This window comes from Malaya genurostris, chromosome 2 (assembly GCF_030247185.1).
Source record: "Malaya genurostris strain Urasoe2022 chromosome 2, Malgen_1.1, whole genome shotgun sequence".
Taxonomy (NCBI): domain Eukaryota; kingdom Metazoa; phylum Arthropoda; class Insecta; order Diptera; family Culicidae; genus Malaya; species Malaya genurostris.
In genome coordinates, this window is record NC_080571.1 from 1925519 (window position 1) to 1952976 (window position 27458).

Below are 27458 nucleotides of genomic sequence, written 5' to 3' on the forward strand. Positions count from 1 at the left end.
GCATAGTAATACCCTTCTCACTTAGCCATGTGTCCAGAACCTTAATTTTCACTTCCTTTCCAATACGCGACATTTTGAAAACGCAGAATTTCAACCGCACAAACAAGTAAACAAACGAAAGCTAACAGCCAAACGCACAGCATGCTGTGATCTGAGTATAAAAAACTATCGCAAATACATGCGTATAACACAAATGTATGTGGATAGCTAATTTTCGATATACTCCTTATGCATAGAGTAGAACATGAAAATTTCCGAATAAAAAAGACAGTTTGACGTACAAAAAACGGTAAAAGCTGGAGTACATGACATTTTCCGAATGATTCGAAGAAATGTGGGTCTTGAACACACAGTCTTGTATCTGTGCTACAGCAAGAGAAGCGATGTGGCGAATTTTTTTTTTTTTTGTTTCGATTATAGAGGTTTTAACCTTGAGGTCATTCGCCTCTTCGGGCCAGAAAAATTTTCTGACCCTATGTGCGGGGTTGGGAATCGAACCCAGGTGGGCTGCGTGAAAGGGCATCGACTTACCCATCACGCTATACCCGTCCCCATGTGGCGAATTCAATAAACTATTATTTCTGCTATTTCTTACGTGTGCTTTTTTGCGAGACATACTGATAGAACGAGCTTGATAGCTATTATTGGCTCATTGATCAAGTTCGAAGATCAAGTTGCTCATTTCTGGTTCCGGAAATATAATGGCATAAGTGACGTAAAAAAACGTTTACGTTTATTATCAATTTCAACAATATTAGGTTCATTATTCGAGCTTCAAAATCAAATGATTGCCACTTCCGGTTACGGAGATATAATAGTAAAAGTGACATAACCATCAACTGGTTTTCTCGAAGATGACTCAACGAATTCCGATAAACTTTGACATAATGGAAAGCTAATAATATTAATCAAATTTGGAAGGGCTATGGCGAACATTCCCAGTGTTCTTTTAAAATTTCTCGGAGATCAAAGAAAGGCTTAGACTCGTTTGAAAGCTACTATTAGGTTATTTAATAAGCTCACAATACTAAAAGCCGAGGATAGAATCTTACAAATGTTTTAATGAGACTAATCAAATGGCAAGAGAATAGTGTTATCACACCGCTAGGTGGATTAAGAAACGTTTTTTCTTTTGTTTTCTTTCAGTATTTTCTATTTCCGAAGTACTTGGGACCGATGCAGCGGAAGTATCGTAAGGGTTTTGACAATATTGGCATGTACCCAGCAAATGGTCGTACGTAACAAGCGATTTACCTAGAAATCTTATATCCTGACCGAACGTCACATAACATGGTACAGGATGGTATACTTTGAACGCACGCGAAACAAACGTACGTCATTGAGTATACCGGAGAAAAAATTCTTCCACATTTCTATTTCGATGGGGAAAATCTCTCGTCATTGACGTTAGCAAATGCCATAATTTTGATCTTACAGTAAAATTACATATATATTTTGAATTATTTGTTTGCTTGAGTTGTAGAAAAGCACCTGTTTTAAATTGAAATGCATTTGCTCCTTAAGCAAAAATTCAATTTCTTCTACTGAGAATTGAAAACAAGCTCATTCAAAGTCACCAACGACAGTATGTTTTCGTATTGGCGGTTGCGCTTTTTGTTCGTTTGGTATACTCATTTCAAAATTGCCTTATTGTTCACATACTGTTTCTGTCGTCGTGTTTCATTTTGTGGACTTAGACGAGGTATGAAATCACACTGTCATGTAATATTTATTGATTATAACAAACTTGAAACTGCTAAATAGTTTTATTATTTATTTTCCGGCTTCGATAGAATCTGGTATACAATTTATCAAACTTTGAATTGTGCCTCGTTCCACTACTAAAATAGAAAAATTGTCCGTCTTTTAAAGAAATGCAATGCAAAATTATGTTGTCAACACTGTGAAGACCGATTCATTTCAAACGTTGAATGCCATTCAATAAACAGCCGTCAATCAGGATTCCATTGAGCGGAATCACTATCAAGATTGATGTCTACGCTTCGACATAACCAGAAACCTGTTCACGTGAACCAGTTACGTTTCGATAGATTTTTTTTGACCGTGAAATTTCTCTGATAACTTCTACAACGGCATCAAACGTTAGAGCAAACTGTGAAATGCGGGTAAATTGGGGTTGGTTTACTGTTGACGGTGATATAGATTCGTCATTTTCCGTAGCCGTGTTTTGTGGGTCAAGGTCTTCATGGTTGATGAACGTTCCGATAGTCAGACAACGGCAAAATGTTGTTATTAGTTAAAACACAAAATTCATACTCACTTGACATTATCTTTGCGCATTCGGTCGATGTACTCCTGCTGATAGCGACTCTTCATCACAATCGTTGGAGGCCTGACGGAGAATTTGATCCTCAGTGTAGCGCTCGTGGCACTCAGAAAACCCTCGTCCACCAGGCGTTCATTTTCGATCAAATCGTGTACCGGTCCCGTTTGGTGCCACTCGAAATGTTCAATTTGGGTCAGCCTAATCGACTTGGCGTGGTCAGTTTCGTGCAGCAACTCGATACAGTATTCGTATCTAGAATCGTGGAGAGCAAAAAAAAATACATTAAATATCAAAGTAGCACCGTTTCTATAAAAAAAATTCTAACCTTCCTGTGACACCTTCCGTCATCATCAAAGTAACCGAGAGGTGATCGCTTTTCCACGCATGTAGACGCCAACCGAAGCCAACTACGTCGTACAGGACATCGGAAGTACGGCACTCCTCGATCGGTTCGATCGCCTGGTAGTCTTTGACAATGAAAACTTCGGATCGGAACTCCGGAATGAAGTCACTGTAAATGAAAAAGTTTTTCACACTTACAACGTTTCGGCAAGAGAGATCGTTCGAATTACCATTCCAAATCGGTCGGCACTGGCTGAAGAACAATTGGCCCATCCGGATTTTCCACCAAAAGACTGCATCTTCTGAGAAACTCACTATCTTTCGTCAGCAATTCCGGCTTTGAGCAAGCTTTCAGTTCGGTTTCCAGTTTGTTGTAAGCAGACGTCACTCGGAAGATTTCATTGGCAATGGCATCTTTCTGGTCTTCGAGAAGTGTCAACTTTCGGTTGATTTGCCGTTCGACACATTCTGCTTCAGAATGCAGCAATCGGCTCAATTCCTGAAGTTTGCGAGATTTGGAACTCTTCACAACTTCGATACTTCGTTCTATACTCTGGATGATTTGTCCATTTCGTTCCAAGTAGGCCGTTACAGAGGCAAGTTCCTGACTAATTCTTTCCAATTTATTGTCGTAGAGCTTAGCCACGTTTTGGAACGAGTGATTCGAATGCAGACCATTCCGGAAGGCACATGTTTCGCAGATGCAGCAATTACAGGATAAGCAAAATAAAATTAGTGGCAGTGAATGTAATGTACATAAGAGTTTGTTGCCGCCCTGGTCATCTTCTGATGGAATCGGTGACGTTTCCAGCAAAACACTGTGTCCATTGGTATTTGGTCCGATTGTGTTCTCTGCTACCGCTTCGGATACAACCTTTCTGGTTGCCGGAATAGATTTCTTGAAACCATTCTTACGATGCTGAAATGCATCTTTTTCTGATGACTCGTTTCCATTCTCTTCATTTAGATAAACTTCTACAATCTTCTCTTCCTTATTCACAATGCCATTGGCTAAAGCTTTAGGCTTTGATTCCGTTTCCGACGATTTGCCCTTTGAGTTATTCAGTTGATTCTGCTGTTTTTTGTTTACATCCTTCGTTTTCTTCGTTTGGCGCCCATTGATGGCAAGCATTTTACCCGGTACGACACCATTAACCATTGATTCAGTGGTAGCTGCATTCCCGTTCATAAATCGCCCATTGAGAGAATCATTTTCAATCACTTTCACGACGAGTTTTATGGTGCCAGACTCTGCACCGTTTGGTCGATCTAGTTTTCCACAATCGGAGACATTGGAGTCCGTTCTTCCGTTCGTCAATAGATCTGTGGCACAGCGAACAAGATCCTCGATCGGTAGTTTGCACTTACAGTTAGGGCACTCACTGGACTTGGTTTTATTGTCCGTTAACCATTTTCTAATGCACTGAAAACAGTATTGCTTCGAACACTTGGGACATAGACACTTCGGACTACGGGCTTCCTTCCAGCATAACAGACACTCGTCGCCTTTTTTCGATGGAAGCTTACGCAGGACAGTTCCGTTCGGTAGGACAGCCGTTACATTGTTGTTGTTCCGATCGCGGACATTGCGATTTTCCATTATACGTGGGACGCCAGGTTGAATTTGAGTTTGTGCAAGGTAGCCGTGTCACGTGAAAGTATCTGCTGTTCGATCAGTATTGGTTGTTAGTTTATGGAAACAAATTATCACCTGATTGGTTTATCTATTCACGGAGTCATGTACGGTGCTTGAGATTTGATTGATTAGATTACAAAAAAAAACTATAGTTTCGTTTTTCTATTCTAGAATATCAGGGATTATCCAGAAGTCTATGTTTATTAATTTATTTTCTACCAAGCGCTGAATTTTAAGGGGATTTGAAAATTGTGAATATTATTTTTTATCACAATTTTGTGATGAAAGAATTCTGTAAATTTTTTGAATGGATTGGTCAAGATTTACTTGACTTATGTTTCCGGCCGTCAAAATGCAACACTTTCGCGGAAATGCCGCCAAGCCGCCATTTTGTTTTTCAATTTTTTTATCCCAAAATAATTCCCCAAAAAAGTTCTTCTCTCTTTTGTAACCCCTTAAGCAGGCTTGCGAACAAAAAGCGAACGACAGTAAAAGGTTAAATGTTGAAGTTGGTTTTTCCTACGAGTCTGGACTGTTTTTTTTAAATTTATTAATCAGTTATTTACCTAATTTTTTAGGAAGGCTCACAAAGGCCTTTTTTTGAATACCACTAAAGTAAATTCACTAAAATAAGATTTATTTCGTCGACAATATACTAAATCAACACAACCTGCTTGTAATTTCACTCATTTAAAACCTGTATTAATCCACCTAGTGGTGTAATTATGCCTTTCTCATGTATAATATTGTGGTGTTCTATTCAAGAGTGGTCCATTTTGGTATATATGCCCACTATTTCCGGTGCTTCCGCAACCGGATACCGGGAACCAGGATAGCCGGAATCGGTTTCTTTAGTTGTCTACTGATAATAACTATCGATTTGTGTAGTTTTGAGACCAGTTTAGAAAATATTTTACGTTTTTTGTTTCGCTGGTTTAAGTGACGGTGTACAATATTGAACACACTTTACCCTATAACTCCGGAACCGGAAGTCGGATCCGGATGAAATTCAGGTATTCCGTATGGAACCGTCCGGCCTTTCATTTGAATTTAAGTTTGTTGAAATCGGTTCAGCCGTCTCCGAGAAAACCTAGTGAGATTATTTGACACACACACACACACACACACACACACACACACACACACACACACACACACACACACACACACACACACACACACACACACACACACACACACACACACACAGACATTGCTCAGCTCGATGAACTGAGTCGAATGGTATATGACACTTGGCCCTCGGGGCCAATTTTTACTAGTCGGTTTTTTCAAGTGATTGCATAACCTTTCTATATGAGAAAGGCAAAAATATGATATTCCAAACAAAGTTAGCGAGTGCACTATGGTTGATGCTATTTAATTTCATCTCAATCCGACTTCGGGTTCCGGAACTGTGTTTAAAATCCCTAGCCGTCATTTAGAGTGACGATGCAAAAAAACGTGCTCAACTCTTCTACCAGTGAGATAATACCTTTTTTTATCAGTCCGCATGTGTATTTTGCATAAATATTCTTCTATGTTTTTAGTTTTCATGAAATTATTTGAATAACCGTCGTTTTAAATGACAGTTTGAAATTTCAATCACTCATTGCTCTGTAATTTTGGTACTTCAAGTCGACTCGAAAAGAAAAATTGTATGAAACTATAGAATTATTATTTTCAAACAAAACGTTAAAGATCGTTGAAGTATTTCAGTGTGAAGTAGTTCGATTTTAAAGCTTTTGGTCATTAGTTACGGTATTTTCAGAATCGGTATTCAGGGACCAGCCTAACCCAAAAGGGTTGTATGGCCATAAATTAACATGACGAATAATTTGGAATAGTTTTGAGCCCAACTTTGAAGATGTTTTGGCATCATCATCATCTTCTATGACGGTTTAAAAAAACTCATCACCCTGTCATTCCAGAATCGGAAGTCGGATAAAATTCACCAATTTTGTATAGGACCATAAGTCTTTTAGTTTGAATTTTTGAGCTTCCGGAACCGGAATTCGGAAATCGGTGTAACCGAGGTCAGTGCGTTCCAAATGAAAATTTTGGGTACCTTCTGTGATCGAAAACCAAATTTCGGTAAAACTAAAGTAAATTTATTTGGTCATCGACTATCAAAATCTGCAAACCCAATAATAATCGAAATATTTATGTGAAATTGACATTTTTACACAAATCACCCTGTATCTCCTGAACCGGAAGTCGAATCTGATTTGAAAACAAGAAGTTTTCATTGGATCTTGGGACTTAGTTGGAGGAAATCGGTTCATAATTTTACAAAAAAAAACTCATTTATTTATTGAAAATAGAAAAGTAAGTAACATTAAAATTCATTTTTACACATATCATCCTGTATTTCCGGTACCAGAAGTCCTCCTTTGTACGAGAGTATAGGACCTTTCTTATGAATCTAATTTTAGTTTATATCGTTTATTTAAACCCGGCTTTAACCTAGTTACGGTCGTTCGCCGGGTTATATATGAATAGATCAGGGTCATTTCGCCAAAAACCATTTCACCGAAAGCCGTTTCACCGAAAGCCATTTCGCCGAAAGGGTTATTTCGCCGAATTCTGAAATCGTCTTAATATCGTGATTGGAATTGATTTAAAATAAAGACGAATGAAAGATGATAGCGTTAACGCCCGTTTTGTTGACCTACAATTTTACTTCTTGAATAAATATTGATTTTTGTACTCTTGAATAATTCATGAACCTCTGAACGGAGTTTCCAAGAAAACTTGTAGACTATTAGCTACTCACCATCAAAGCATTTGCATAGATGTATCTACCAGGTAAATGTATGTGGTATTTTCCGTTTACTAAGTGAAAATGAAAAATATCTAATGCGGCTTCGCCACATCGTTTTAATTCATGTGCTGTCCGACCTCGGTACCGCTCGTTCAGATCTAACTAAAGCAAAGAAACCTAGCTTTGAGTAGACCGGGCATACGAGGCGGTTATAGGTTTGTATTCAAGAGGCCGCCGCTTCCGACGGCGAGTCGGCGGCCAACTCAGCTGGCGTCGCTTTGGCGGCTTTGTGTCGCCGAGCCCACTTAGTTTCGGTTATGTGACTACGCCACATCAGCTATACAGGAGACATAATAACACAAAAAAATAATAATGTGATGTATTCGAAATTACCCTTTTGGCGAATCGACTTTCGGAGAAATGATCTATTCGGCGAAATGGTAATCGTCGAAACGACTTTCGGTGAAATGGCTTTTGGCGAAATGACCCGCTCTCTATACGAATCTAAGTTTGTAGAAATCGGTTAAGCCATCTCCGAGAACATTGAGTGAAAATATTAAATAACACACACACATCTGTTGATCTCAAAGAACTGATTCGAATGGTATATGGGTGTAAGAAGTTGTGTTCTTTCAGCAATTATTACTGTCTTTTTTAATGTTGGACTCTCTGGGCCACGCAAAATTTTTCTAAAGTTTGAGCGAATCCTACATCTAATTTTTATATTTATAAAAAGGTAAAACTAAGATATGGCTTTGTTGCATGTTTTAACCATGAATAGAGACATCACCCAGGTAACCAGTAAGCACTAATAATGGCAATAAATTAACCTTTTATGGGTACCAAAAAGCTCTATATCTGCAATCTGAAATCCCATCTGTTGTAAATCAATCAGAATTCAGCTTTCAGAATGCACATCAGCCATAAATAAGCATTATCTATGATTTCCTTATATTTTGCCAAAGTCGGCCTTTATTCAGTCTCAAGTGCGATTGAAATGCCAATTAGCGATTATTTGCTGTCATAATGCGGCATTAGTATGTGCTTATTGGTTACCGGGGTAGCACTACCTAAAGTTAGGTACTGATTACCAACCGACTATTAGACGTTTTGGTGGTTGTTCAAAGTGAAAACTACGATTTTTCACGAAAAAATCCGCCATATTGTATCTGTGAAGCCTCCCCAAAGTAACAAACAAAGAAAAAGAAAACGTTGGAAAGTCTGGTTTTTTATATGTAGAAAATGTGTACAAAGTTTGAAACAAATCGGTGCAGTAGTTTTTAAATGACGATGTGTCCAACCTGCTTTCAAGAAAAACGCGTTTAGAGTTTTTTGTCTATAAAATCAATGGAAACAATTTATTACTCAAGGGAGCCCGTAGGGTCAAACATTTTCAAACAATCATATTTTTTCTTTTATAATTTGTTATGATGAATCGTTTCAAGAATGTTTTATCAAGTTTTTAAGTCAATCGAAGCAGAAATCTTGGGCCTGCGATCCGAGCTCTTACATCTTCACAGTATGAGATAAGAAAGATAAAGGCCCATAACTTACTGACTTTCGTTCCGATAGGCTTGAAAATTTCACAGAATATTCTTCAATTGTTTTTCTATCAGAAAATAGAAAGAAAATAATAAATGATTTTTCAAAAGTGTTAGACCCTACCCGCCCCTTAATGAATCTAAGTTTGTAGAAATCGGTTAAGCCATCTCCGAGAATATTGAGTGAAATTATTCGTCACACACACATTTGCTGATCTCGACGAATAGATTCGAATAGTATATGGGTGTAAGAATTTATGTTCTTTCTCTATTTAACTAAATCAATATAAATACGAAATTGTTTTGAATTCGAAAATACTGCCATCTTTCTAATACATTTGTTATATTCCAACGATTATGTTGCCAAAAACGAACCGTGCTAAAATCGAAACATCATGAAATAGCACCCTTTTAGTTGCTTAGAAACAATTGTATACAACAGTATAAAAAATCGTGTATCACTTGCTCCCAAACATAGTTTCTACTAGAATAAAGAGAGAAAAGTCGCTTAAAAATGTCGATATCTCCGTTTGAAAAGAACGAATTATGACAATCTACGGCTTGTCGGATAGCTATTACCGAGTGGAATCTAAGTCTCAGACTTTTTCTGATTACAAGATCAATTGTTTTACCAAAATCGATCCAGTCATTCCTGAGATCTCGGCCTCACAGTCGAGCTGAATCGACGAGACCCTCCGGGCCACGGAAAATTTTTCTTAAGTTCGAGCGAATCCTATACCTAATATATTAAAACTAATATATCAAATATGGCTTCGTTTCGTTGCATGTTTTAATCATGAATAGATACATTAGCACTACCTAAAGTTAGTTACTAATTAGCACTATTAGACGTTAGACGTTTCATACGGATAAAATGCTTATTTAATCGATGCAAAATGTTACATCGAAAAGCTGGCTGAAGATATATTCAGTTTATACATATTTTGCACCAGTCAATAATTGCCAAAGTTGCATAGGAGAAAGATCCTTCGAAAAGATATTGACAGTGATAAAACTTCTGTTTAGAATACGCTTGATAGCTTAAAAATTAATCTTAAAAAACTACGTCCGAACAAATTCGTTCAATTTTATCAAAAGACCAAAGACTCCATTGGAGATCAAAGAGGATTCGAGTGATACAAATGTGTTATCAACTGTATCATTTGATGATTAATCGCATATTCGACTACACATTTGAATTTTATCATTGGTCAATGCTTGGTTGGCTGTTCGACCACCCATGGAAGTTGACCATCAATGTCAACTTCCCTTTCTGAGCAGCCTAGACAGCCGTGTAGTGCTGGTAGCAGCTCCCAACTGTCTAATAATAACACTACGGCACTCCTGTTTCGGTGGTATACCTTATGATAAAAAAAGAATCGGAATTTTCATTTTAAAATTCCCGCGCTTGTCCAATCGGTAAACTTTTATTCTCTCAACGTTGGCAACACTTTTATACACATTCTGTCAAATTTTGACGCATATCGTACGATTAGTTTTTGTTTGGCGTCTATACAAAGAAGTTGAAAAATATTTGTGTGGCGATTTTTATAATGGATGAAAATTTAGAACAACGGCTCACCTTCGAAGCGCCGTTCGGTCGATTGTTGTGCGGTTTCGACGTCATATTCATAAATCCACACCTCATCACCAGTTATGATGCATTCGATGAATGTGGGGTCACTATCTGCGTTGGAAATCATCTCTTTGGTCACATCAACATGACGCTGTTTTTGAATGAAATTCAGCTTTTTTGGCACCAGCCGAGAAGCGACGCGTTTTAAACCCAAAACATCAGTTAAAATATGTTCGGCTGATCCATAAGAGATGCCCAACAACACAGCAATCTCTCTAATCGGTACAGAACGATTTTGCAACACGATTTGCTTCGCCGATTTAATGTTTTCTTCAGTAACAGATGTTGTTGGGCGGCCAGGGATCTCATCATGATCCAAGCTTGTACGACCACCTTGAACCGTTTATACCACTCGTATGCCTATGTTTTTCCTATACACGATTCACCAAAGGCCTTTTCTAACATTTTCAACGTTTCGGAACACTTAAATCCATTTGCAACACAGAATTTGATGCACGCACGTTGTTCTAAATTTTCATGCATTAGAAAAATCGCTACACGAAAATTTTTCAACCACTTTGTATAGACGCCAAACAAAAACTAATCGTACGATATGCGTCAAAATTTGACAGAATGTGTATAAAAGTGTTGCCAACGTTGAGAGAATAAAAGTTTACCGATTGGACAAGCGCGGGAATTTTGAAATGAAAATTCCGGTTCTTTTTTTATCATAAGGTAAGTCCACCAAACAGGTAAGCCGTGTGGCATCCGGTGGAATTAGTTTCAACCAAGAATTGATTGAAGAAAACAGTGTCTTGTTCCATGTCGTAAATCGGCCACAGAAATAGAAGCTGGTGTATTTACGTGCCGATGACCGTAAATAATGCAGTCGTGAACGGAATATCTTGGGTTTTGCCCTTATTGTGTTAAGCGAAGCTCTGGCACAGTGGACGATTTCATTTTTCGCATTTCGTGGGATTTCAATGATTTAAAACATTTGAAAGAATTCTTCCATGGTTCACTATTGGCGAGTATAAGCCAATATATTTGGTTTCTTTAGTGCTGGAGATGGAGTGTACATTACTTTAATTGATAATGGTTAGAGTAGCACAAGTCAATCTCCAGCATAAACGTACAGTAATTATGAACCTATTCAGACTTCAGCAAGAAGGTAAAGCTTCTATAGCTTTGGTTCAAGAACCATATTTCCAAAAGGGAAACTTCTACGTTGGAAAGTTGTTAAACCCAGTGTTCGTTGCCTTCAACAAAAGCGGTATGACTAATTCACGTGAAATGCCTCGTGCATGCATACTTGCAAATAGTGCTCTCGATGTTTCTCTCATATCGGAGCTCACAACTCGAGATATTTTTGCTGTCACAGTTGGTATGACTATTGATGGCATAGAAGGGAAATATGTCTAGCGATGACTTCAAAAAGTTTGTTTCATACTGCTGCTAAAGTGGTCTAGCGTTTACAATTGGCAGTTACATAAATGCTCACCATATCATTTGGGGCAGCACAGATATAAATTCGAGAGTCTCTGATATGATGGAATTTGTGAGCAGTACAAACATTCACAAAGTCAATGCAGGAAATCGTCCAACTTTTGCAAGATCTGGAAGAGTGGAGGTTTTGGACGTAATTTGATATAGTCACATATAGTATTCCCAAATTTACAAACTGGGAGCTCTATGGCTTGGCGACTAGATTTTACCGACGGTGACTAAATTTTGTCGACTACACAAATTCACTCATGTCCACTTCGGATTGTGCGTGCTACTGTATCGAAAATAAGCTATCTACAAATGTTTCCTTCAAATTATGATAAAAAATGATATTTTATTCAAACTAAAAATTGATCCGTTTTTGTACGAGGTTAAACTTGAGCATAATGAAAACCGGATGAAATTTAAGTTATTCCTTCACGAATTTTCGAACTTTTGATCGAACGCTCTTCATCAAGTTCCGGACAAAAGTTGCATCGCATTTTTTGCACGCTTGAGCCTAAATTTTTTTGAACATTTGCATGTTCCCAGCTGCCTTACCAGTCTTCTTGAAGACCCTCTTCACGATTGCCCAGTAACGTTCGATGGGTCGAAGCTGCGGGCATTTTGGTGGATTGATATTTTTCTCAACGACATTTATACCCTTTTTCGTAAGCCAATTGAGAGTGGTTTTGGCATAGTGAGTCGACGCTAAATCCGGCCAAAACAGTGGAGATGTACTAGAACAAGAAATCAAGACTTCTCGGGATTTCAGTATCGGATATTGTTGAAACGTTCACTCGGGAAGTCAGTGAGTTTAGTGGTGCATCCGAGCATTTAAAAACTGGAACATACTGAGTTGCGCGCGAATACTACAATTACTGAAATTTTTACTAACAAATATCCTTCTCCCGTGACACTTGTGGAGTGCGCAGTAGTATATATGGCCTCTAGTAACAACAAGTGTTGGACCTACAACCGGACCTGGCCGACGCCGGTACTGATCAATGAACTTCAGGGTTACCAGAAGTTGCACATTGAAGGTTGATCTGCCATTCCCAGGTCTGATCTTCCAGAATTTCTCTGTGCAATATCAGCTGATCCCGATCAGTAACGGAGTAGCAACCAGGGGTGGCCGCTCAAGCTCAAGTTAGATTGACTTTACACACTGAAATTCACTGAACACCGAAAGTCGAATTAAGATAAAATTATGGATCCTGTGGGGTCTTGAGCAAATACAATTGAATGTAAGTTTGTGAAAATCGGTTTAGCTATATCCGAGAAAATCTGCGCATACAAACAGACATTTTTCGATCTCGTAGAGCAGAATCGAATAATTTATATCACTAGGGAGCTCCGACCGAAAGCTGCATTTTCCAGTAATTCTGTCTATATCATTTCTAAAGAAAAGGGTAAAAATATTCCCAAAAACATGAAAATCAGAACAAATTTGTCGGCTCATCTGCCTTTGCATTAGGTTTGATGACCAGTGTTGGGAAATCATGATCAGTACTACACTTTTCTGCAGTGACATATTACCTTTTTTATATATATAAAAAATAGGTATAGAATTCACTCAAACTTTCGAAAAAATTTCCGAATGTCATATACCAATCGATTCAGCTCGACGAACTGAGCAAATGTCTGTGTGTGTGTGTGTGTGTGTGTGTGTGTGTGTGTGTGTGTGTGTGTGTGTGTGTGAGTGTGTCTGTATGTGTGTTGTCAACTAAGAGGTCGAGATCTCAGAGATGGCTGGACCGATTTTGATCAAACTAGTCGCAAATGAAAGGTCTCCCCGTCACCCAGAACGCTATTGAATGGTTTTGAGATCGGATGTTTACTTTTTGAGTTATACGAAGTTTTATGTCAAAATTTTCAGTTTTTTTACAGTATCTGTCACAATTGACCTTGAAAACAGAATATGTTTTCAGACTTAGATTCCGCACGGTAATAGCTATCCAAGAAGCTATAGATTGTTAAAATCCGTCCGTTTTTAACGGAGATATCGAATTTTTTGTGTAAGCGACTTTTCCCCCATATTCCAGCAGCAGAAGTTCTGAGCGCTGTATGGCAAAGAAAGGCTTGGGAGCAACGTAAAACACGATTTTTTATACTGTTACATACAATAGTTTCTAAGTACCAAAAAGACTGTGAACAGCATTATTTTTCATGACATTTTGCCTCGGACCAATTTTAGCACGGTTCGTTTTTGGCAACATAATCGTTCGAATATGACATATTGGAAAGATGGCAGTACTTCCGAATTCTGAACAATTTCATAATTATATTGATTTAAACTGCTTACAGCAATAAATGCTGGAAGAACAAAACACCCATATACCATTTGAATCAGTTCGTCGAGATCAGCAAATGCGTATGTGACAAATAATTTCACTCAATTTTTTACCTTATTTTCGAAGATGACTCAACCGTTTTTTACAAACTCAGATTCATATGAAAATTCGTATGTTCCTAAACAAGGCTCCTGAATTATGTTTGGATCCGACTTCTGGTTCCGGAACTACAGAATGATATGTGAAACGAAATTAAAATTGTGTAACTCATTTTTCTCATAGATGGCTGAACCGATCTAAGATTCAAATGATATCTAAGAATCATCTAAGATTTGCTGATTTGAATAGTCGACAACCAAATAAACTTATTTCAGTTTTAGTGGTATTCAGTTTTCGATTCGGAAGGCATCCAACAATTTAACTCGTACTACGATTTCTCAAAGATGTCTATACTGATTTTAAAACATATTGAAACAAATGTAAACTAATCAGGTGAATTTGTTTGACTTCGGCTACACCGATTTTCGAATTCCGGCTCCAGTATCGAATCGTTTCTCAAAGCTCAATCGTTTTCTCAAATAAAGCCAAATCGAATTTCAGAAAAAAATTCAAATTAAAATAAACTTATAGTCCCACACAAAATTAATTAATTTTATTCAATGCTGACTTCCGATTCTGGAATTACAGGAGGATGAATTTTTAAAATTCAAACCGATATAGAAGATGATAATCCCTAAAAGCTTGAAAGTTGGACTCAAAACTATTGCAATTTATTCGTCATATGGCCATACGAATCGGTTTGGTTTATGCTGGTTCCTGGATACCGGCTCTGGAAGTACCTTAAATTACCGTAAATTCTAAAGTGGAACTCACTTCGACATATCATGAAAAGTTTAATCGATTGTAACCTTTTTAGATAGAGTAATGACTGATTAAAATGTCAAATTGCAGCTTAAAACCACGGTCATTAAAATAATGTCATGAAAACCGAAGAATATTCATGAAAAAAACACATGCGGATTGATAAAAAAAGGTATCATCTCACTGATAGGTGGATTAAGCACGTTTTTTTGTCTTGAAATCGCTTGTGAAAAATTAGGTTTTGCACGATGACGACACAAATGAACTGCCGATGAATCAAGTTCATCTTTGACAGTTGCCGTGTACTTGTTTTGTTTTGCGACTGCAAGTTAAAAATCGAAAAAATGATGAAAAAGTGCCTGGTAAAAACGTATTCCACAGTGAAAATAACTAAAAAGATTGCCCTGTATGTGTTTCCATCATCAAGAAGCGATATATGTATGAATCTGTTGAGTGTGAGGCGACTTGAAATTTTTACATTCGAACGATGAACTTCTGATGAACTTTTAAACTGTAAACAAGTACACGTCGACTGTCAAAAAAAGTTCATTCTGTTCATTTTTGTTAGGTTATGTCATGTTCGTGCAAAACCTAATTTCGATTTTCAACACTGGACGACACAAATGAATTCGAGTTCATCCTTGACAGTTCAGTAAGACTGCTTACATGGACTTTGCTCTAGGTTTGCCCTATTGTTAAAATCAAGCCTTACGAACATGTAAACAGTCTTAAAAACTGTCAAAAAGCTCCAGGTAAAGTAAAGTAAAGTAAAGCTCCAGGTAGGTTGTGAGATAAAAAAAAACTTCATATTGTCGAAAGAGTTCTCTGCACGGCAGATCTAACGCAAAGCCTACTGTTTCGAATATTTCTTGTTCTCATTTGTGCACAAAAGCATAAATCAAGTATTCCGTGTTTTTCCACTATACGGAGAAGGGACCTTTTTTGTTTGTTTAGTTTTTTTACCCTCCAGTTTTAGTTTTTTTATCTCCAATCTTCCACGAATATCCGATATCAATCAAACTGATGACATACACGCGAATCATTTAGCCATCTTATGTATTGTGTTCGTATATCTGGTGAAATTTATGCTCCATCATTCCAAAGGAAGACATCAACATTGCTACTGCACTTTAACGTGGTTAATGAGCTCAAAATTTATCAATTGAAATAATTTGATATTCAATGACTGGTGGTACATCAATTTTATAGATTCAATCTGTTATTGTTCGGAGCATTTTCGCCGAAGAGCAACTGACGTTCAAACTACTGTGAACATAGTTTCTAATACTTCCCGATGCTTGGGTTTTGTAATAACGACAATCCAAAATTTTATGGATATTCAATGTACTCTGTCGAACATTGCATGTTGACAGTTTGCTGAAATTTTGACAGAAAGCATCGATCGCTCCGCACTTTTTAGCTGAATGATCATAAATACTAGATCACGGCGCGCTAAACGTGGAACTAACGGTACAAATATCGGCCAGCTGTGGATTTTCAACAATCTTTCGTTGGGCTTCGATTTTCATTTGTCATTTGTCATTTTCATAATCAATACTTGGTGATTTAAATTATTTAAGCAGAAAGGTCAACTTGTTCAGAACTATTGTGGTTAACTATAATTTAAATTGATTTGATTTCGGAATACTCATCCCATGGTTTTTTAAAATGGTCTCACATTTAACTAGAACAACATATGAGCATAAAAACACTTTGCTATAGGAAGATCAAAACCGTAACCGTTATCTGGGGTGCTGTTTTGGTAAACTTCTTAACAATGAGTACAATATTTAAACATTCGTTCCAAAAGACTGCTCAACTAAATAGTACATATTTTCTTTATCGCGGATCTTTTTGATACAAGTTATTAGACAATTTGAGGTAATATAAATTTATCAAACTAATAAATAAATTAAAACAATTAATACATTCTCAAGGTGTACACCAGACTCCGTGAAATAAGATAAAATTATTTTTATTGTCCTGATTCCTGTTCTTCAGCAGCTGGTTTTATGGCACACATTAAATTTTATTTGAGATTTGCAGTTTTTTCTCGCACTAATCCAATAGTCATTGAAAAAAACAGCATTCAAACCTGCCGACAGACGCTTTTAATTTCGCCAGCTAAACTTTACAGCATTTTTCGTTTTATTGCACTTTTCGACTCTCGTAGTAATCATTCTTTTTCACTTTATCTCTACCTTCATAGAATACCGCTCATCACTAGACACAGCTAAGAAGAAAAAACACATCTAATTAGTATAAGTAGATAATCACTAACTATCCAGCATGAATTAACGATACACGGCGATCGAACTCATACGTAAACAAAGAGCTTCAGAAAAGCAGAAAATTTAATGGAGTGAGCTGCATTCCCAATAAATTCTTTTATCACGAATTAACACAAATACTTGATGCTGACTCCTACGACGTAATCCTCTTCGTAAAATTCGCCGCACATTTTTTTCTACTTTTCACAAATCCGTGTCTCAACATTCAGCGCTTTTGGAGTAGGTGGTGGACAATTTCTCAGTTTTCCAAGAATTTCATGCACAATTTACACCTTCACGTGTTGCTACCTCACAAGAAGCTGCGGTGCACAAACTGCATCACTGAAAAACTGAACGCAATTTGCGCGACGTTTTTCACAATCGTCACCACAAGTCAACCGTGCCACGATCCGTGCGTGCGCTAGTGCGTCTGATGTGACACTCTCTGCATTTACAAAACAGTACTGACACTAATGACTAGTAGCGAGGAGGCGATGTGACGACATGCATATCGTATTTCGTAGAGTACAATTATGCGTTTTCCACACGTTTTCACAATAAGTGGGTGTTTTTCCTTTCCCTCCGGAGGTTCTCACGAACACGGTTACAGAGTCAAGGAATAACTTTTATAAACACTAGTACGAATGCAGATTTTTCACTCTTGGAAGATTGACTCGCTCTGTCTAACTGGCTCTCACTTTTTCTCTTTGATTCTTACTCACTTCACTGTTTTTCTTCCTCTTTACATATCACTTCGGTTACGGAGGGCAGAGTTCATAGGGGAAAATATTTTTAACCCACTATTGCATTTTCCCATTTTCCTTCAATGTGATTAAATGAAGAAAAAACGTTGAGTTGTGACAAAACCATTGTTTTTCTCAATACTCGGCATGCTTGACTCAAACTATCAGTTTAGTTTTCTTCTTCCAAAGGTTTTATTAGATCGTACGTTCTAACTTCGAAGATTCTATTTTATCCACTTGTCCTTATATTATTGGATTGTGGTCTATTCGACTATCAACTCGAATGTATCACCCAACGAATCGATTAGAGAAAACTTTCGCACCAATTAAATAACCACCAGCATAGCCAAACTGAGGAAAAAGGCAGCTCCTCAGTTGGACTTTTTTTCACCACGATTTTTCGCACCGTTTCGATCGCACGCGGTTTATCCTCTTAGATAGTTCCGAAAAGAGAGACGAGTTACGGAAAACTGACACGGAAAAATCTCGCACGCACCGTTCTGGTACAAAATGTGATTCGCAGGGTGGCCGTTTGGCAGCCTACGCATGCGTCCTTTGGTTCAAAGACACTCACTAGTCACCGGGCCGGATACCGGTGGTAGCGCCCGAATGTATGCAACGCGCTGCATGCCAGTATTTCTAGTGACTGGGCAGTGCTGCAAGCCTTTCGGTTTTTCATGGTATGGTTTTGTATTATATGGGTTATTATGGATTATTTATAACTAACGCCAACACCTTTTTCCTTGACCATCTCTCCAGGTTTCTTTTTTTTCTCTTGCCGATAGCGGAGTCATGTGCGGTTGTTGAAAAGGGGCCAAATAATTCATAATTAACAGAGGTTAGTGCACTATTCTGTTGACTGCGTTCATAGAAATAGTTGGGATATTTAATCTTCGGTGTGTTTATTTTTCTTCATACAAACCATCATGAGAGTGAAGCGAAAGCTTATGTAGTTCTAAAATAGTAAATATGATCGGATCGATTTCCATGAAATTAAAATTTTACCTAGTTTTGCCTTTCTCATATAGAAAGGTTATGCAATCACTGTGAAAACCGACTTTTGAACCGAGTGTCATATACCATTCGACTCAGTTCGTCGAGATCACAAAATGTGTGTGTGTGTGTGTGTGTGTGTGTGTGTGTGTGTGTGTGTGTGTGTGTGTGTGTGTGTGTGTGTGTGTGTGTGTGTGTGTGTGTGTGTGTGCTCAATTTTCTCAGAGATGGCTCAGAGATCAAATGAAAGGTCTTGAGCTCCCATACAAAGTTCCTGAGTTTCATATGAATCCGACTTTCGGTTGCGGAATTACAAGGAAATATGTGAAAATTTATGAAAAAATATGCAATAAATTTTCTCGGAAATTTCTTAACCGATTTTTACAAACTAAGAAGCAAATTACAGGTCTTAAAAAAGTCCCTAAAAAGTTGATCCAGATCCGACTTCCGGTTCCGGTGAAAATTTACAATTTCATGAGTATTTTTTTACAAGCGATGGCGAAACGAGGTGCACATTTTTACAAAACTAACTGCTAAATTGATCTAGTTGACGGATCTTATTAGCTAGTGAATATATAAAAGTACTTTGACTCTACTAGTCCCCGGTTTCCGCTTCCGAAAGCACCGATAATAGTGCAGAAAATCTCCATATACGGAACTCCCGTCGATTTCTCAGTAACTGTTAAGCCGTTTTTCACGATTTATTATTCAAATTAAAGCTTTCATTGTCTTTAAACATAATGTGCAATTTCATGACATGATGATGACATGACTGTGCAATTTCATGATGGTGAATGACAACAATGTTAAAACCTCTATAATCGAAAAAAATGACGATGCAAAACTGGTACGCGACGGTACGTGCGGCTTTGCTCAATTCACAGCGTGCTTTGTTCAATTTCGTATAGCGTGCAGGGTTGCCACATTAAAATTTATATTTTTCAGGTGAAAAATATGTATATTTCTAATCCTTTTATTCAATTTGTACCTACTTGTTAGTGTTATTACAAGATCATGATAACGATGCTTTTCAATAAAAGTACACTTATTGACTTTCTCATATAGAAAGTTTATGCAATATGTTCTATATAACTCGACACAGTTCATCGAACTGAGCAATGTATGTGTCTGTGTGTGAGTATGTGTCAAATAATGTCACTCATAAACAAAAATCTCGTAGTTCCACAAGTTGCTATTGAATTTCACACCGTCATTTAGAGCGACGAAGGGTAAAATTATTCTAGATTTGGCTTAAAACTGATTCAATTCGTAGGCTATATTAGTTACTTACTAAACCAACCGACTTTGGCTATACTGGTTCCTGGTTCCAGAAGTACCAGAAGTAGTGATAAAAAAGTTTAAAACGAGACTCACTCAATTTCTCAGAGATGATTTGATCGATTAACACAAACAGGCTCAAATAAAAGGTCCTACAGTCTAATAGGTTGCTGGTTAATTTCATCCGGGTCCGAAGAGTGTTTAATCATTTAGTGCAACGATGCAAATTAAAGAAAAATCCTTATCAACTTGACACAACTGTTTAGAATTTGAAAAGGTTATGCTAGTTTATACACAAAGAAAGTTTCTTATTTTATTCAAGATTGAAAAAAAATTTCTTCGCAAAATCTTCTGGTGATATTTTTGAAAATATAAGTAATATGTAAAAAGGCATCATTACACCACTAGGTGGATTAAAATCCGTTTGTTTACTTACTTTACTTACTTTACTTACTTTACTTACTTTACTTACTTTACTTACTTTACTTACTTTACTTACTTTACTTACTTTACTTACTTTACTTACTTTACTTACTTTACTTACTTTACTTACTTTACTTACTTTACTTACTTTACTTACTTTACTTACTTTACTTACTTTACTTACTTTACTTACTTTACTTACTTTACTTACTTTACTTACTTTACTTACTTTACTTACTTTACTTACTTCACTTACTTTACTTACTTTACTTACTTTACTTACTTTACTTACTTTACTTACTTTACTTACTTTACTTACTTTACTTACTTTACTTACTTTACTTACTTTACTTACTTTACTTACTTTACTTACTTTACTTACTTTACTTACTTTACTTACTTTACTTACTTTACTTACTTTACTTACTTTACTTACTTTACTTACTTTACTTACTTTACTTACTTTACTTACTTTACTTACTTCCGTCATTTCGCAAAAAAGGTCATTTCGCCGGCCGACACATATCGCCGAAATGGTAACTTCGAATACATCACACTACTAATGCTGGATACTGATTAAAAATCTTTTTTTGTTTGTACATTTCCACATAACCGAATCCTTTGCCAGGTCTTCTCAAAGTTCGGTTTCTTTGCTTTATATTAGAGATTGGTGAAACAGTTCATTTCAAAGAGCCGTTCAGAACTTGATAGTTCTACCGAAAGAATTAGTTCCCCGGAATCGTTCATTCGTTCTCCAGAAATTTCGAATGTTTTTTTGCAAAAATCGTATAAGAGCTAATAATTATATTTCGGTGGTAACAAACTCTCTAAATGGAAGTTCAATAACTTTTTTCGCAGGTATTTAAAGTAGCTATCGTTCACTTTTGAGTTTGTTTTCCAAAAGCCACTAATATATACAATTTCCACAGCATTCTTAAATACTACGACTGTTTCGAAATATACAGTTAATTCACTTTCTTATAGATTTCAACTACTTTTATTTATTTTGAAAAGATTAGAGAACTATCGTTCTTCATCAAAGAACTATTGTTCAATCATTTTTCAAGAAGAACTAATTCTTTTGGACCGTTCGTGAACGGATTGCCCATCTCTACTTTAAAAGGTCCGAATGAGCGGTAGCGAGGTCGGTCAGTACACGAACAAAAACTATTAAGGTCTAAGGACAGAGGGCCACGTGTTGAGTTTTAAATCGACCACGTGGCTCGCTCAATTCCCTTTGCGCATCGTATTTCTCTTGTACTCTCTCGTATATGCGCAAACTGTACCGGGTTGCCAGCATACATTTTATTATTTTGATGAGTAGTTTTATCACAATAATATATCGTATGGGTTGGACATTACATGATTCCAATGAACAATGAAAAAATATTCAACTTTCACAAAGATTGAATGTCTGTGTGTTTGGCAGCCTTGTCGAGCTAATTTTATTTCTCTCTCCTTTTTCAGAATGCTATCAAGAAACCAAAGCGAAAAAAAAATAGCGGATGCATTGAAACTGACTTTGTTTCCCAGAAAAATACAAGACTTTGTTTTTATCGCGATAACATATATGTTTTTATGTACTAATCGCATCTAAACTAAATTATCTAGACTTTGTCGCGGTAGATTTATGATACAACGTTCATAGCCGAGATATTCGATGAACAAGTCGAGGTATGCATTTTCGAGTGTTCCAATTCTCAGCTGTTCTTCAGTCAGAAAAAAATACAACACGACCGCTAAACTCAATGCATCATTCTGAAATTTTCCCAGAATAATCTAAACTAATTTTCTAAGAAATTGTCAGTTGGGGTTTTTGTTATTCGTCACCGTTTCTGAGAAAATAATATTTGAAGCGTGAAAATAGCCCTCTAAAACGCCCCAAAACACACTGGCCTCAACCCTTAAATCTCATGTATAGGCTACGCAATCAATGTAAAAACCGACTTATGAACCGTGCCATATCAATTCAGGTCGTCGAATACGCAATATGTATGTGTGGATGTAACAAAAATGTGCACTCGATGCTCTCGAAAGTGACTGGACCGATTTTTATAAACTTAGGTCGTTTTCGCTAGATGCCAAACCAACCCAGTTTCCACCCTAACTGCTGTCAAACCGTTTGTTTAAAGCTAGTTTCGAACCTAGTTTCAAAGTTGAAAATCGACTAATAGTACTCTTGTTGTACCGTTGAATTCCACTACGGTACACCTGGAATTCAACGGTACAACAACTGTGAGAATATTCTACTAACAGCGCAAACATAAATTTAGTTGAAAATCGAGTCAGTTTCGAACCTAATGTTTATATCAGGTTTGCTCAAACCTCCGTTGCTAAGTGTTTGTTACTTTGGGTCAATTTCAGCTTTTTCAAGCGAAACCGACATTAGATTCAAATCTAAGGTCTCTCGGTCCCATAGCCTGCTATAGAATTTTACCCGGATCGAACTTTCGATTTGAGACTAATGGGGTAAAATGTGAAAAAAAGGAAACCTACAAACTTGGTTGAAAACTTTTCATAAATTGGAAAGGTTATGTTATGAGTTATGAGTTTTATGAAAAAAGGCATCATTACACCACTAGGTAGATTAAAACAGATTTTTCATTTGCACCTAATTAACGGAAAACATTTACCTGGTAGATACACAAAGTAAATGCTTGATACTTAGTAGTTAATGAAGTCAAGAAGTTTTCTTTGAAAATTCCGTTCTGAATATCATGAATTAGGCTTAAAAATTTAATCTAGGGAACAATCTTTCTGGATTGAAAGCGGTGAAAAAAGTACGATTTTAGGTTCATAAAACGTGCTAAAATACTAGCATCCATCATTTGTCTTTATTTTAAATCAATTCCAATTACGACTTTAGGACAATTGTACGATCCTGTGTTGATATCAATCTCACGGAGATCCTCTATTCTACTTCCAACTGACAAATTTGTTAGGACGGAAACAAACTTAATTTTCCTATACATAAATTCAGTGCACTCAGTGCTAGTGAGACTGACTCGTGTATTAGATGGTGAACCGTACGCGACTACAGCATACTAAATTTAGTTCCTACAGCACTCTATAAATACACGTGTCGTATTTGATTTTGAAAATTTGTTTCATTTCGAAATATGACGGATCATTATTCTGACGTGTTTCGCGTCCAAAATTCTAACCGTGACCAATCGAATCGAACAGAAACATTTTTATTATTTCTTGTATGGTTTGATGACAGATCTTCGACATTGTTCAATTTCCATCTTGTTCATTTTCGTGAAAAGTAATTGTAGTAGAAATCATAACACAATATCTGGTATAGAAACCGAAATTCTACGCAGCTTCTATATAGTAGTAAATATGACATCGTTTTGAAAACAGGTGTCAATGGTCCAAAATCTCAGTTTATTCAAATAAATGCACACGATGTTCTGTTTTCTAAAAACGAGACTGTGGCCGGAGCTGTGCATTTACAAAACTGTTTTCTTTTTCGAAACATTATTATTTTCGTTTAGTCCCAGTCCTGGAGCTACTTCCCAAATCTTGTAGCACATTTTCAAGCTAATGATCCCGCCCACAGCCACACGAGATCATATCAAAGTTTAATTATGGTGCGAATGTGCGAACATGTGCGTGATTTATTGTCGTAGCACGACTCGTCTCGTTTTTCCTATTTAGCAGCGTAACATGCTAATGATGGAAGCACACTGTGAAGCCATTAGTTTGCTGGGTTTGGGTTTGCTCGTGCCCAACGTCTTGTCAAAATGCGAGACATATAATTCTTAACGCCACCATGAAGCAATGGCTGAGATTCGAATGTGTCGCTGTTTATTTCGTAATTTCAATATCATTTGGCTGCATCTCGTCTAGCCAAGAATACTAGTAGCACAACCCAAGACCTTACAGTTGAACGTTGGATTGAACATGATACAATCGCGTACTTTTAATTGTTGTCATTATTTTCTCACATGTACCTGTTGCCGTTGATTAGTCTGAAAGATGAATGAAATCCGACCGTCGTCCGTTGACTATGATGTTACGGTTAGCCATAAATGTGATTAATTGAAATTTATTATTTAAATCTTGACAATGAATTGCATACTTCATATAGTCTTGACATGTACTATGTACATAGTTTGCTTTGAATTTTACTTATTTTTCTTCGCTTCGGTTAATTTTAGGAACAAGCTGCATTGATGTCAGAATTTGTATGCTTGATTTAGCATGTATTATCTACGAAGAACATTGACTAAACATTACCGTTTACGCCCATTTCGTTTCCGACTTGTCACTTCCGAGCAGCTAAAAATAACATACTGTAGCAGTTCAAAATGATCCGTTTAAAACTACGGAATGAAGCTTGATGCATTCAATATCTGCACGTGAGAAATCGGGAGTGTCTTTTGGGGTGCTTTGAAGAGTGGTAAGATTTGTTTGAGACAAAATCTGAAAATTCCTAAATACGTATATCTCTGAAGATACTTCATCAACGCGTGAAGTATTTCGCAAACTGATTAACGTACGTCTGTTCATTGTGTAAAATCAATTTTCGGTGATACTACAAGCTCTTAGATCAAAGATGGTGTCGAAAGAATAGCAAGAGCGAAATGCAGTTGTTTGCGATCGCAATGAAAATCCGAATCTGTCAGCAGTGTTGGGAAAAAATCAAAGTTTCGAAAATCGCAACTGAAATTTTTCACAAGTGATTTTTAGATAAAAAAAACCACCGATCAGAAAACTCATTGCAAAAAAGATCAGTACTGATTTTTTGAGAATGCGATTCTCACTGAAACTGATTTCACATGGCAAAAAATATGTTGTGAAAAGATTAATGCTCGATGATGTTTAAGAAAACAGTTCACACATTGAATATATCTGATATGATTCTCGAACAGAAGATTTTTGGGAATTGAATTTCCATAACCGTTATATCTCAACCCTTTGCAGAATACATGATGAATAAATTCGCTGAAGAGCTGAACCTTTGATATTTGTTCGGCACTACCGTGGTGGTGGAGTACTATCTTTGATATAAGCAGCAAGTGCTGTAGTTAATAATAGTTAGAATGATAATAAAAATATTAATAAAAACAATCACGAATCATGATATGAGGCTGATTAAAAAATATCAGCCAATTTAGCTTAAATAACGTACGCAAAAGTAACAGGAGCGCAGACGTTCAAACGCGCCATTCAAACACTGCGCCTACTGTGTGTTCGAAACATGCTGACAATGCTGCGTTCCTGTAAGTAATATGAAAGTATGAATAAAATTCATGCTAAATAGCGAATAGTGCACTGTAATCAGCCAGCTGGAATTAAAACAGCCTTCCGTCGCTATAATCAGTGCTTGGAATATTCTTACTGACCACCCTACGTGCATCGAAAATATCGCAGTTATTATTCTATTTTGCTGTTCAGTTACGAATTTATACAGTAGAGCTTTTTTTAATGAAGAAAATATATTAAATTAATCTTGCACGAGTCACTTCGGTGTCGAACTGAAGCGTAGTTGAAATTCTGCATCGAAATATCATCAGAGACTCTCCTCACTATCGATTATTTCATTAGCGATATTTCTGTGGGTGAAAATTCGTCACCAAGTTTCGCTGACACTGAAAATCGCTTGTGAACTTCGAGGTTCAGAATTTTGTGGATGCTTGCTTCATGAATGAAAATATCGGAAGTGATTTTGCAGTCACTGAATCTCTTGAACTGCTTTTTCCCGGAGATACCATTCGACTCAGTTCATCGAGCTGAGCAATGTCTGTGTGTGTATGTGTCAAATAATCTCACTAGGTTTTCTCAGAGATGGCTGAACCGATTTTGACAAACTTAGATTCAAATGAAATTCCTGAATTTCATCCGGATCCAACTTCCGGTTCCGGAGTTATAGGGTAAAGTGTGTTCAATATTGTACACCGTCACATAAACCGGCGAAACAAAAAGCGTAAAAAAATTTAAACTGGTCTCAAAACTACACAAATCGATAGTCATTATCGGTAGGCAACTAAACAAACCAATTCCGGCTATCCTGGTTCCCGGTATCCGGTTCCGGAAGTACCGGAAATAGTGGTCATATATACCAAAATGGATCTCACTCACTTTTCTCAGCGATGGTTTGACCAATTTCGACAAACTTAGATTCAAATGAATGGTATTCCGGCCCCATACGGAATTTCTGAAGTTATAGGGTAGAGTGTGTTGAATAAATTTAAATTTAAAAATGTTGTAAGCTGGATTTAAAACCGTTATTCCCAATCTTAGGGTCAAATGAAAGGTCTTATGGTCCTACCAAAAATTACTGCATATTTTCGGATAAAACAAAACCTTAAATCGTCATTTAGAGTGTGATGGCAAAATTGTATAGAATCTTCAAAATTTGAATAAAAACTAGTAGAGTTTGTACGTCATGTTAGTTGGTGGCCGTACGAACCGACATCGATTATACCGGTTCTCGGGTTTCGGTGCCGGAAGTGCATATGATAGTGAACCCAGTTCTTTTTCTTAAGGATGGCCTAACCGATCAGAGAACATGTTTCATTCTCTATGTTATAGTAGTTAATGCATAAACAATCCCTTGGTTTCTTTCAAAAATCTAAAAGAAACATTTTGAATAGAATACCACAGTATTATATATGAGAAAGGCATCATTACACCACTAGGTGGATTAAAACAGGTTTTTCACGAGTGATGGTGAAATGAACTTATTCTTATCATGATTTTCCCAACACTGTCCGTCAATAAGAAAACATAAAAAAAGATTTTTTTCAAGCACTGTCAAAAACGTTCTTCAATCTTTCGATACACGTTTCAAAACAGCCAGGAAGGCTGGAAGCGGAACAAAAATGGATTTCATGAACCACCAGAGAGACGCGAAGGTGAAGCAAATATTACAGCAGAGGGTAGATCTTTCGGTACGTACTGTGACTAGAAAAACAAATGCTTCCAACTTCCGTGCATACTTTTAAGTAACGTTAAGA

General features: G+C 37.0%; 1 protein-coding gene across 13 annotated transcripts in view; it reads right to left on the reverse strand.

The window, feature by feature from the left end:
- LOC131428321 (uncharacterized) overlaps window positions 1–18255 on the reverse strand; it is a 43540-nt gene extending 25285 nt beyond the window's left edge. Inside the window, exons 1-5 of one of the 13 annotated variants that reach the window (XM_058592210.1) lie at window positions 18120–18255; window positions 16985–17016; window positions 2860–4291; window positions 2613–2798; window positions 2282–2539 (exon numbers count right to left, since the gene is read on the reverse strand). In XM_058592210.1, the coding sequence (XP_058448193.1) occupies window positions 2282–2539; window positions 2613–2798; window positions 2860–4229 (1814 nt within the window). In that variant the 5' untranslated portion in view covers window positions 4230–4291; window positions 16985–17016; window positions 18120–18255. The other 12 variants (XM_058592200.1, XM_058592199.1, XM_058592204.1 and 9 more) reach the window with 12 other exon arrangements.
- Between the last annotated feature and the right edge of the window lie 9203 nt (window positions 18256–27458).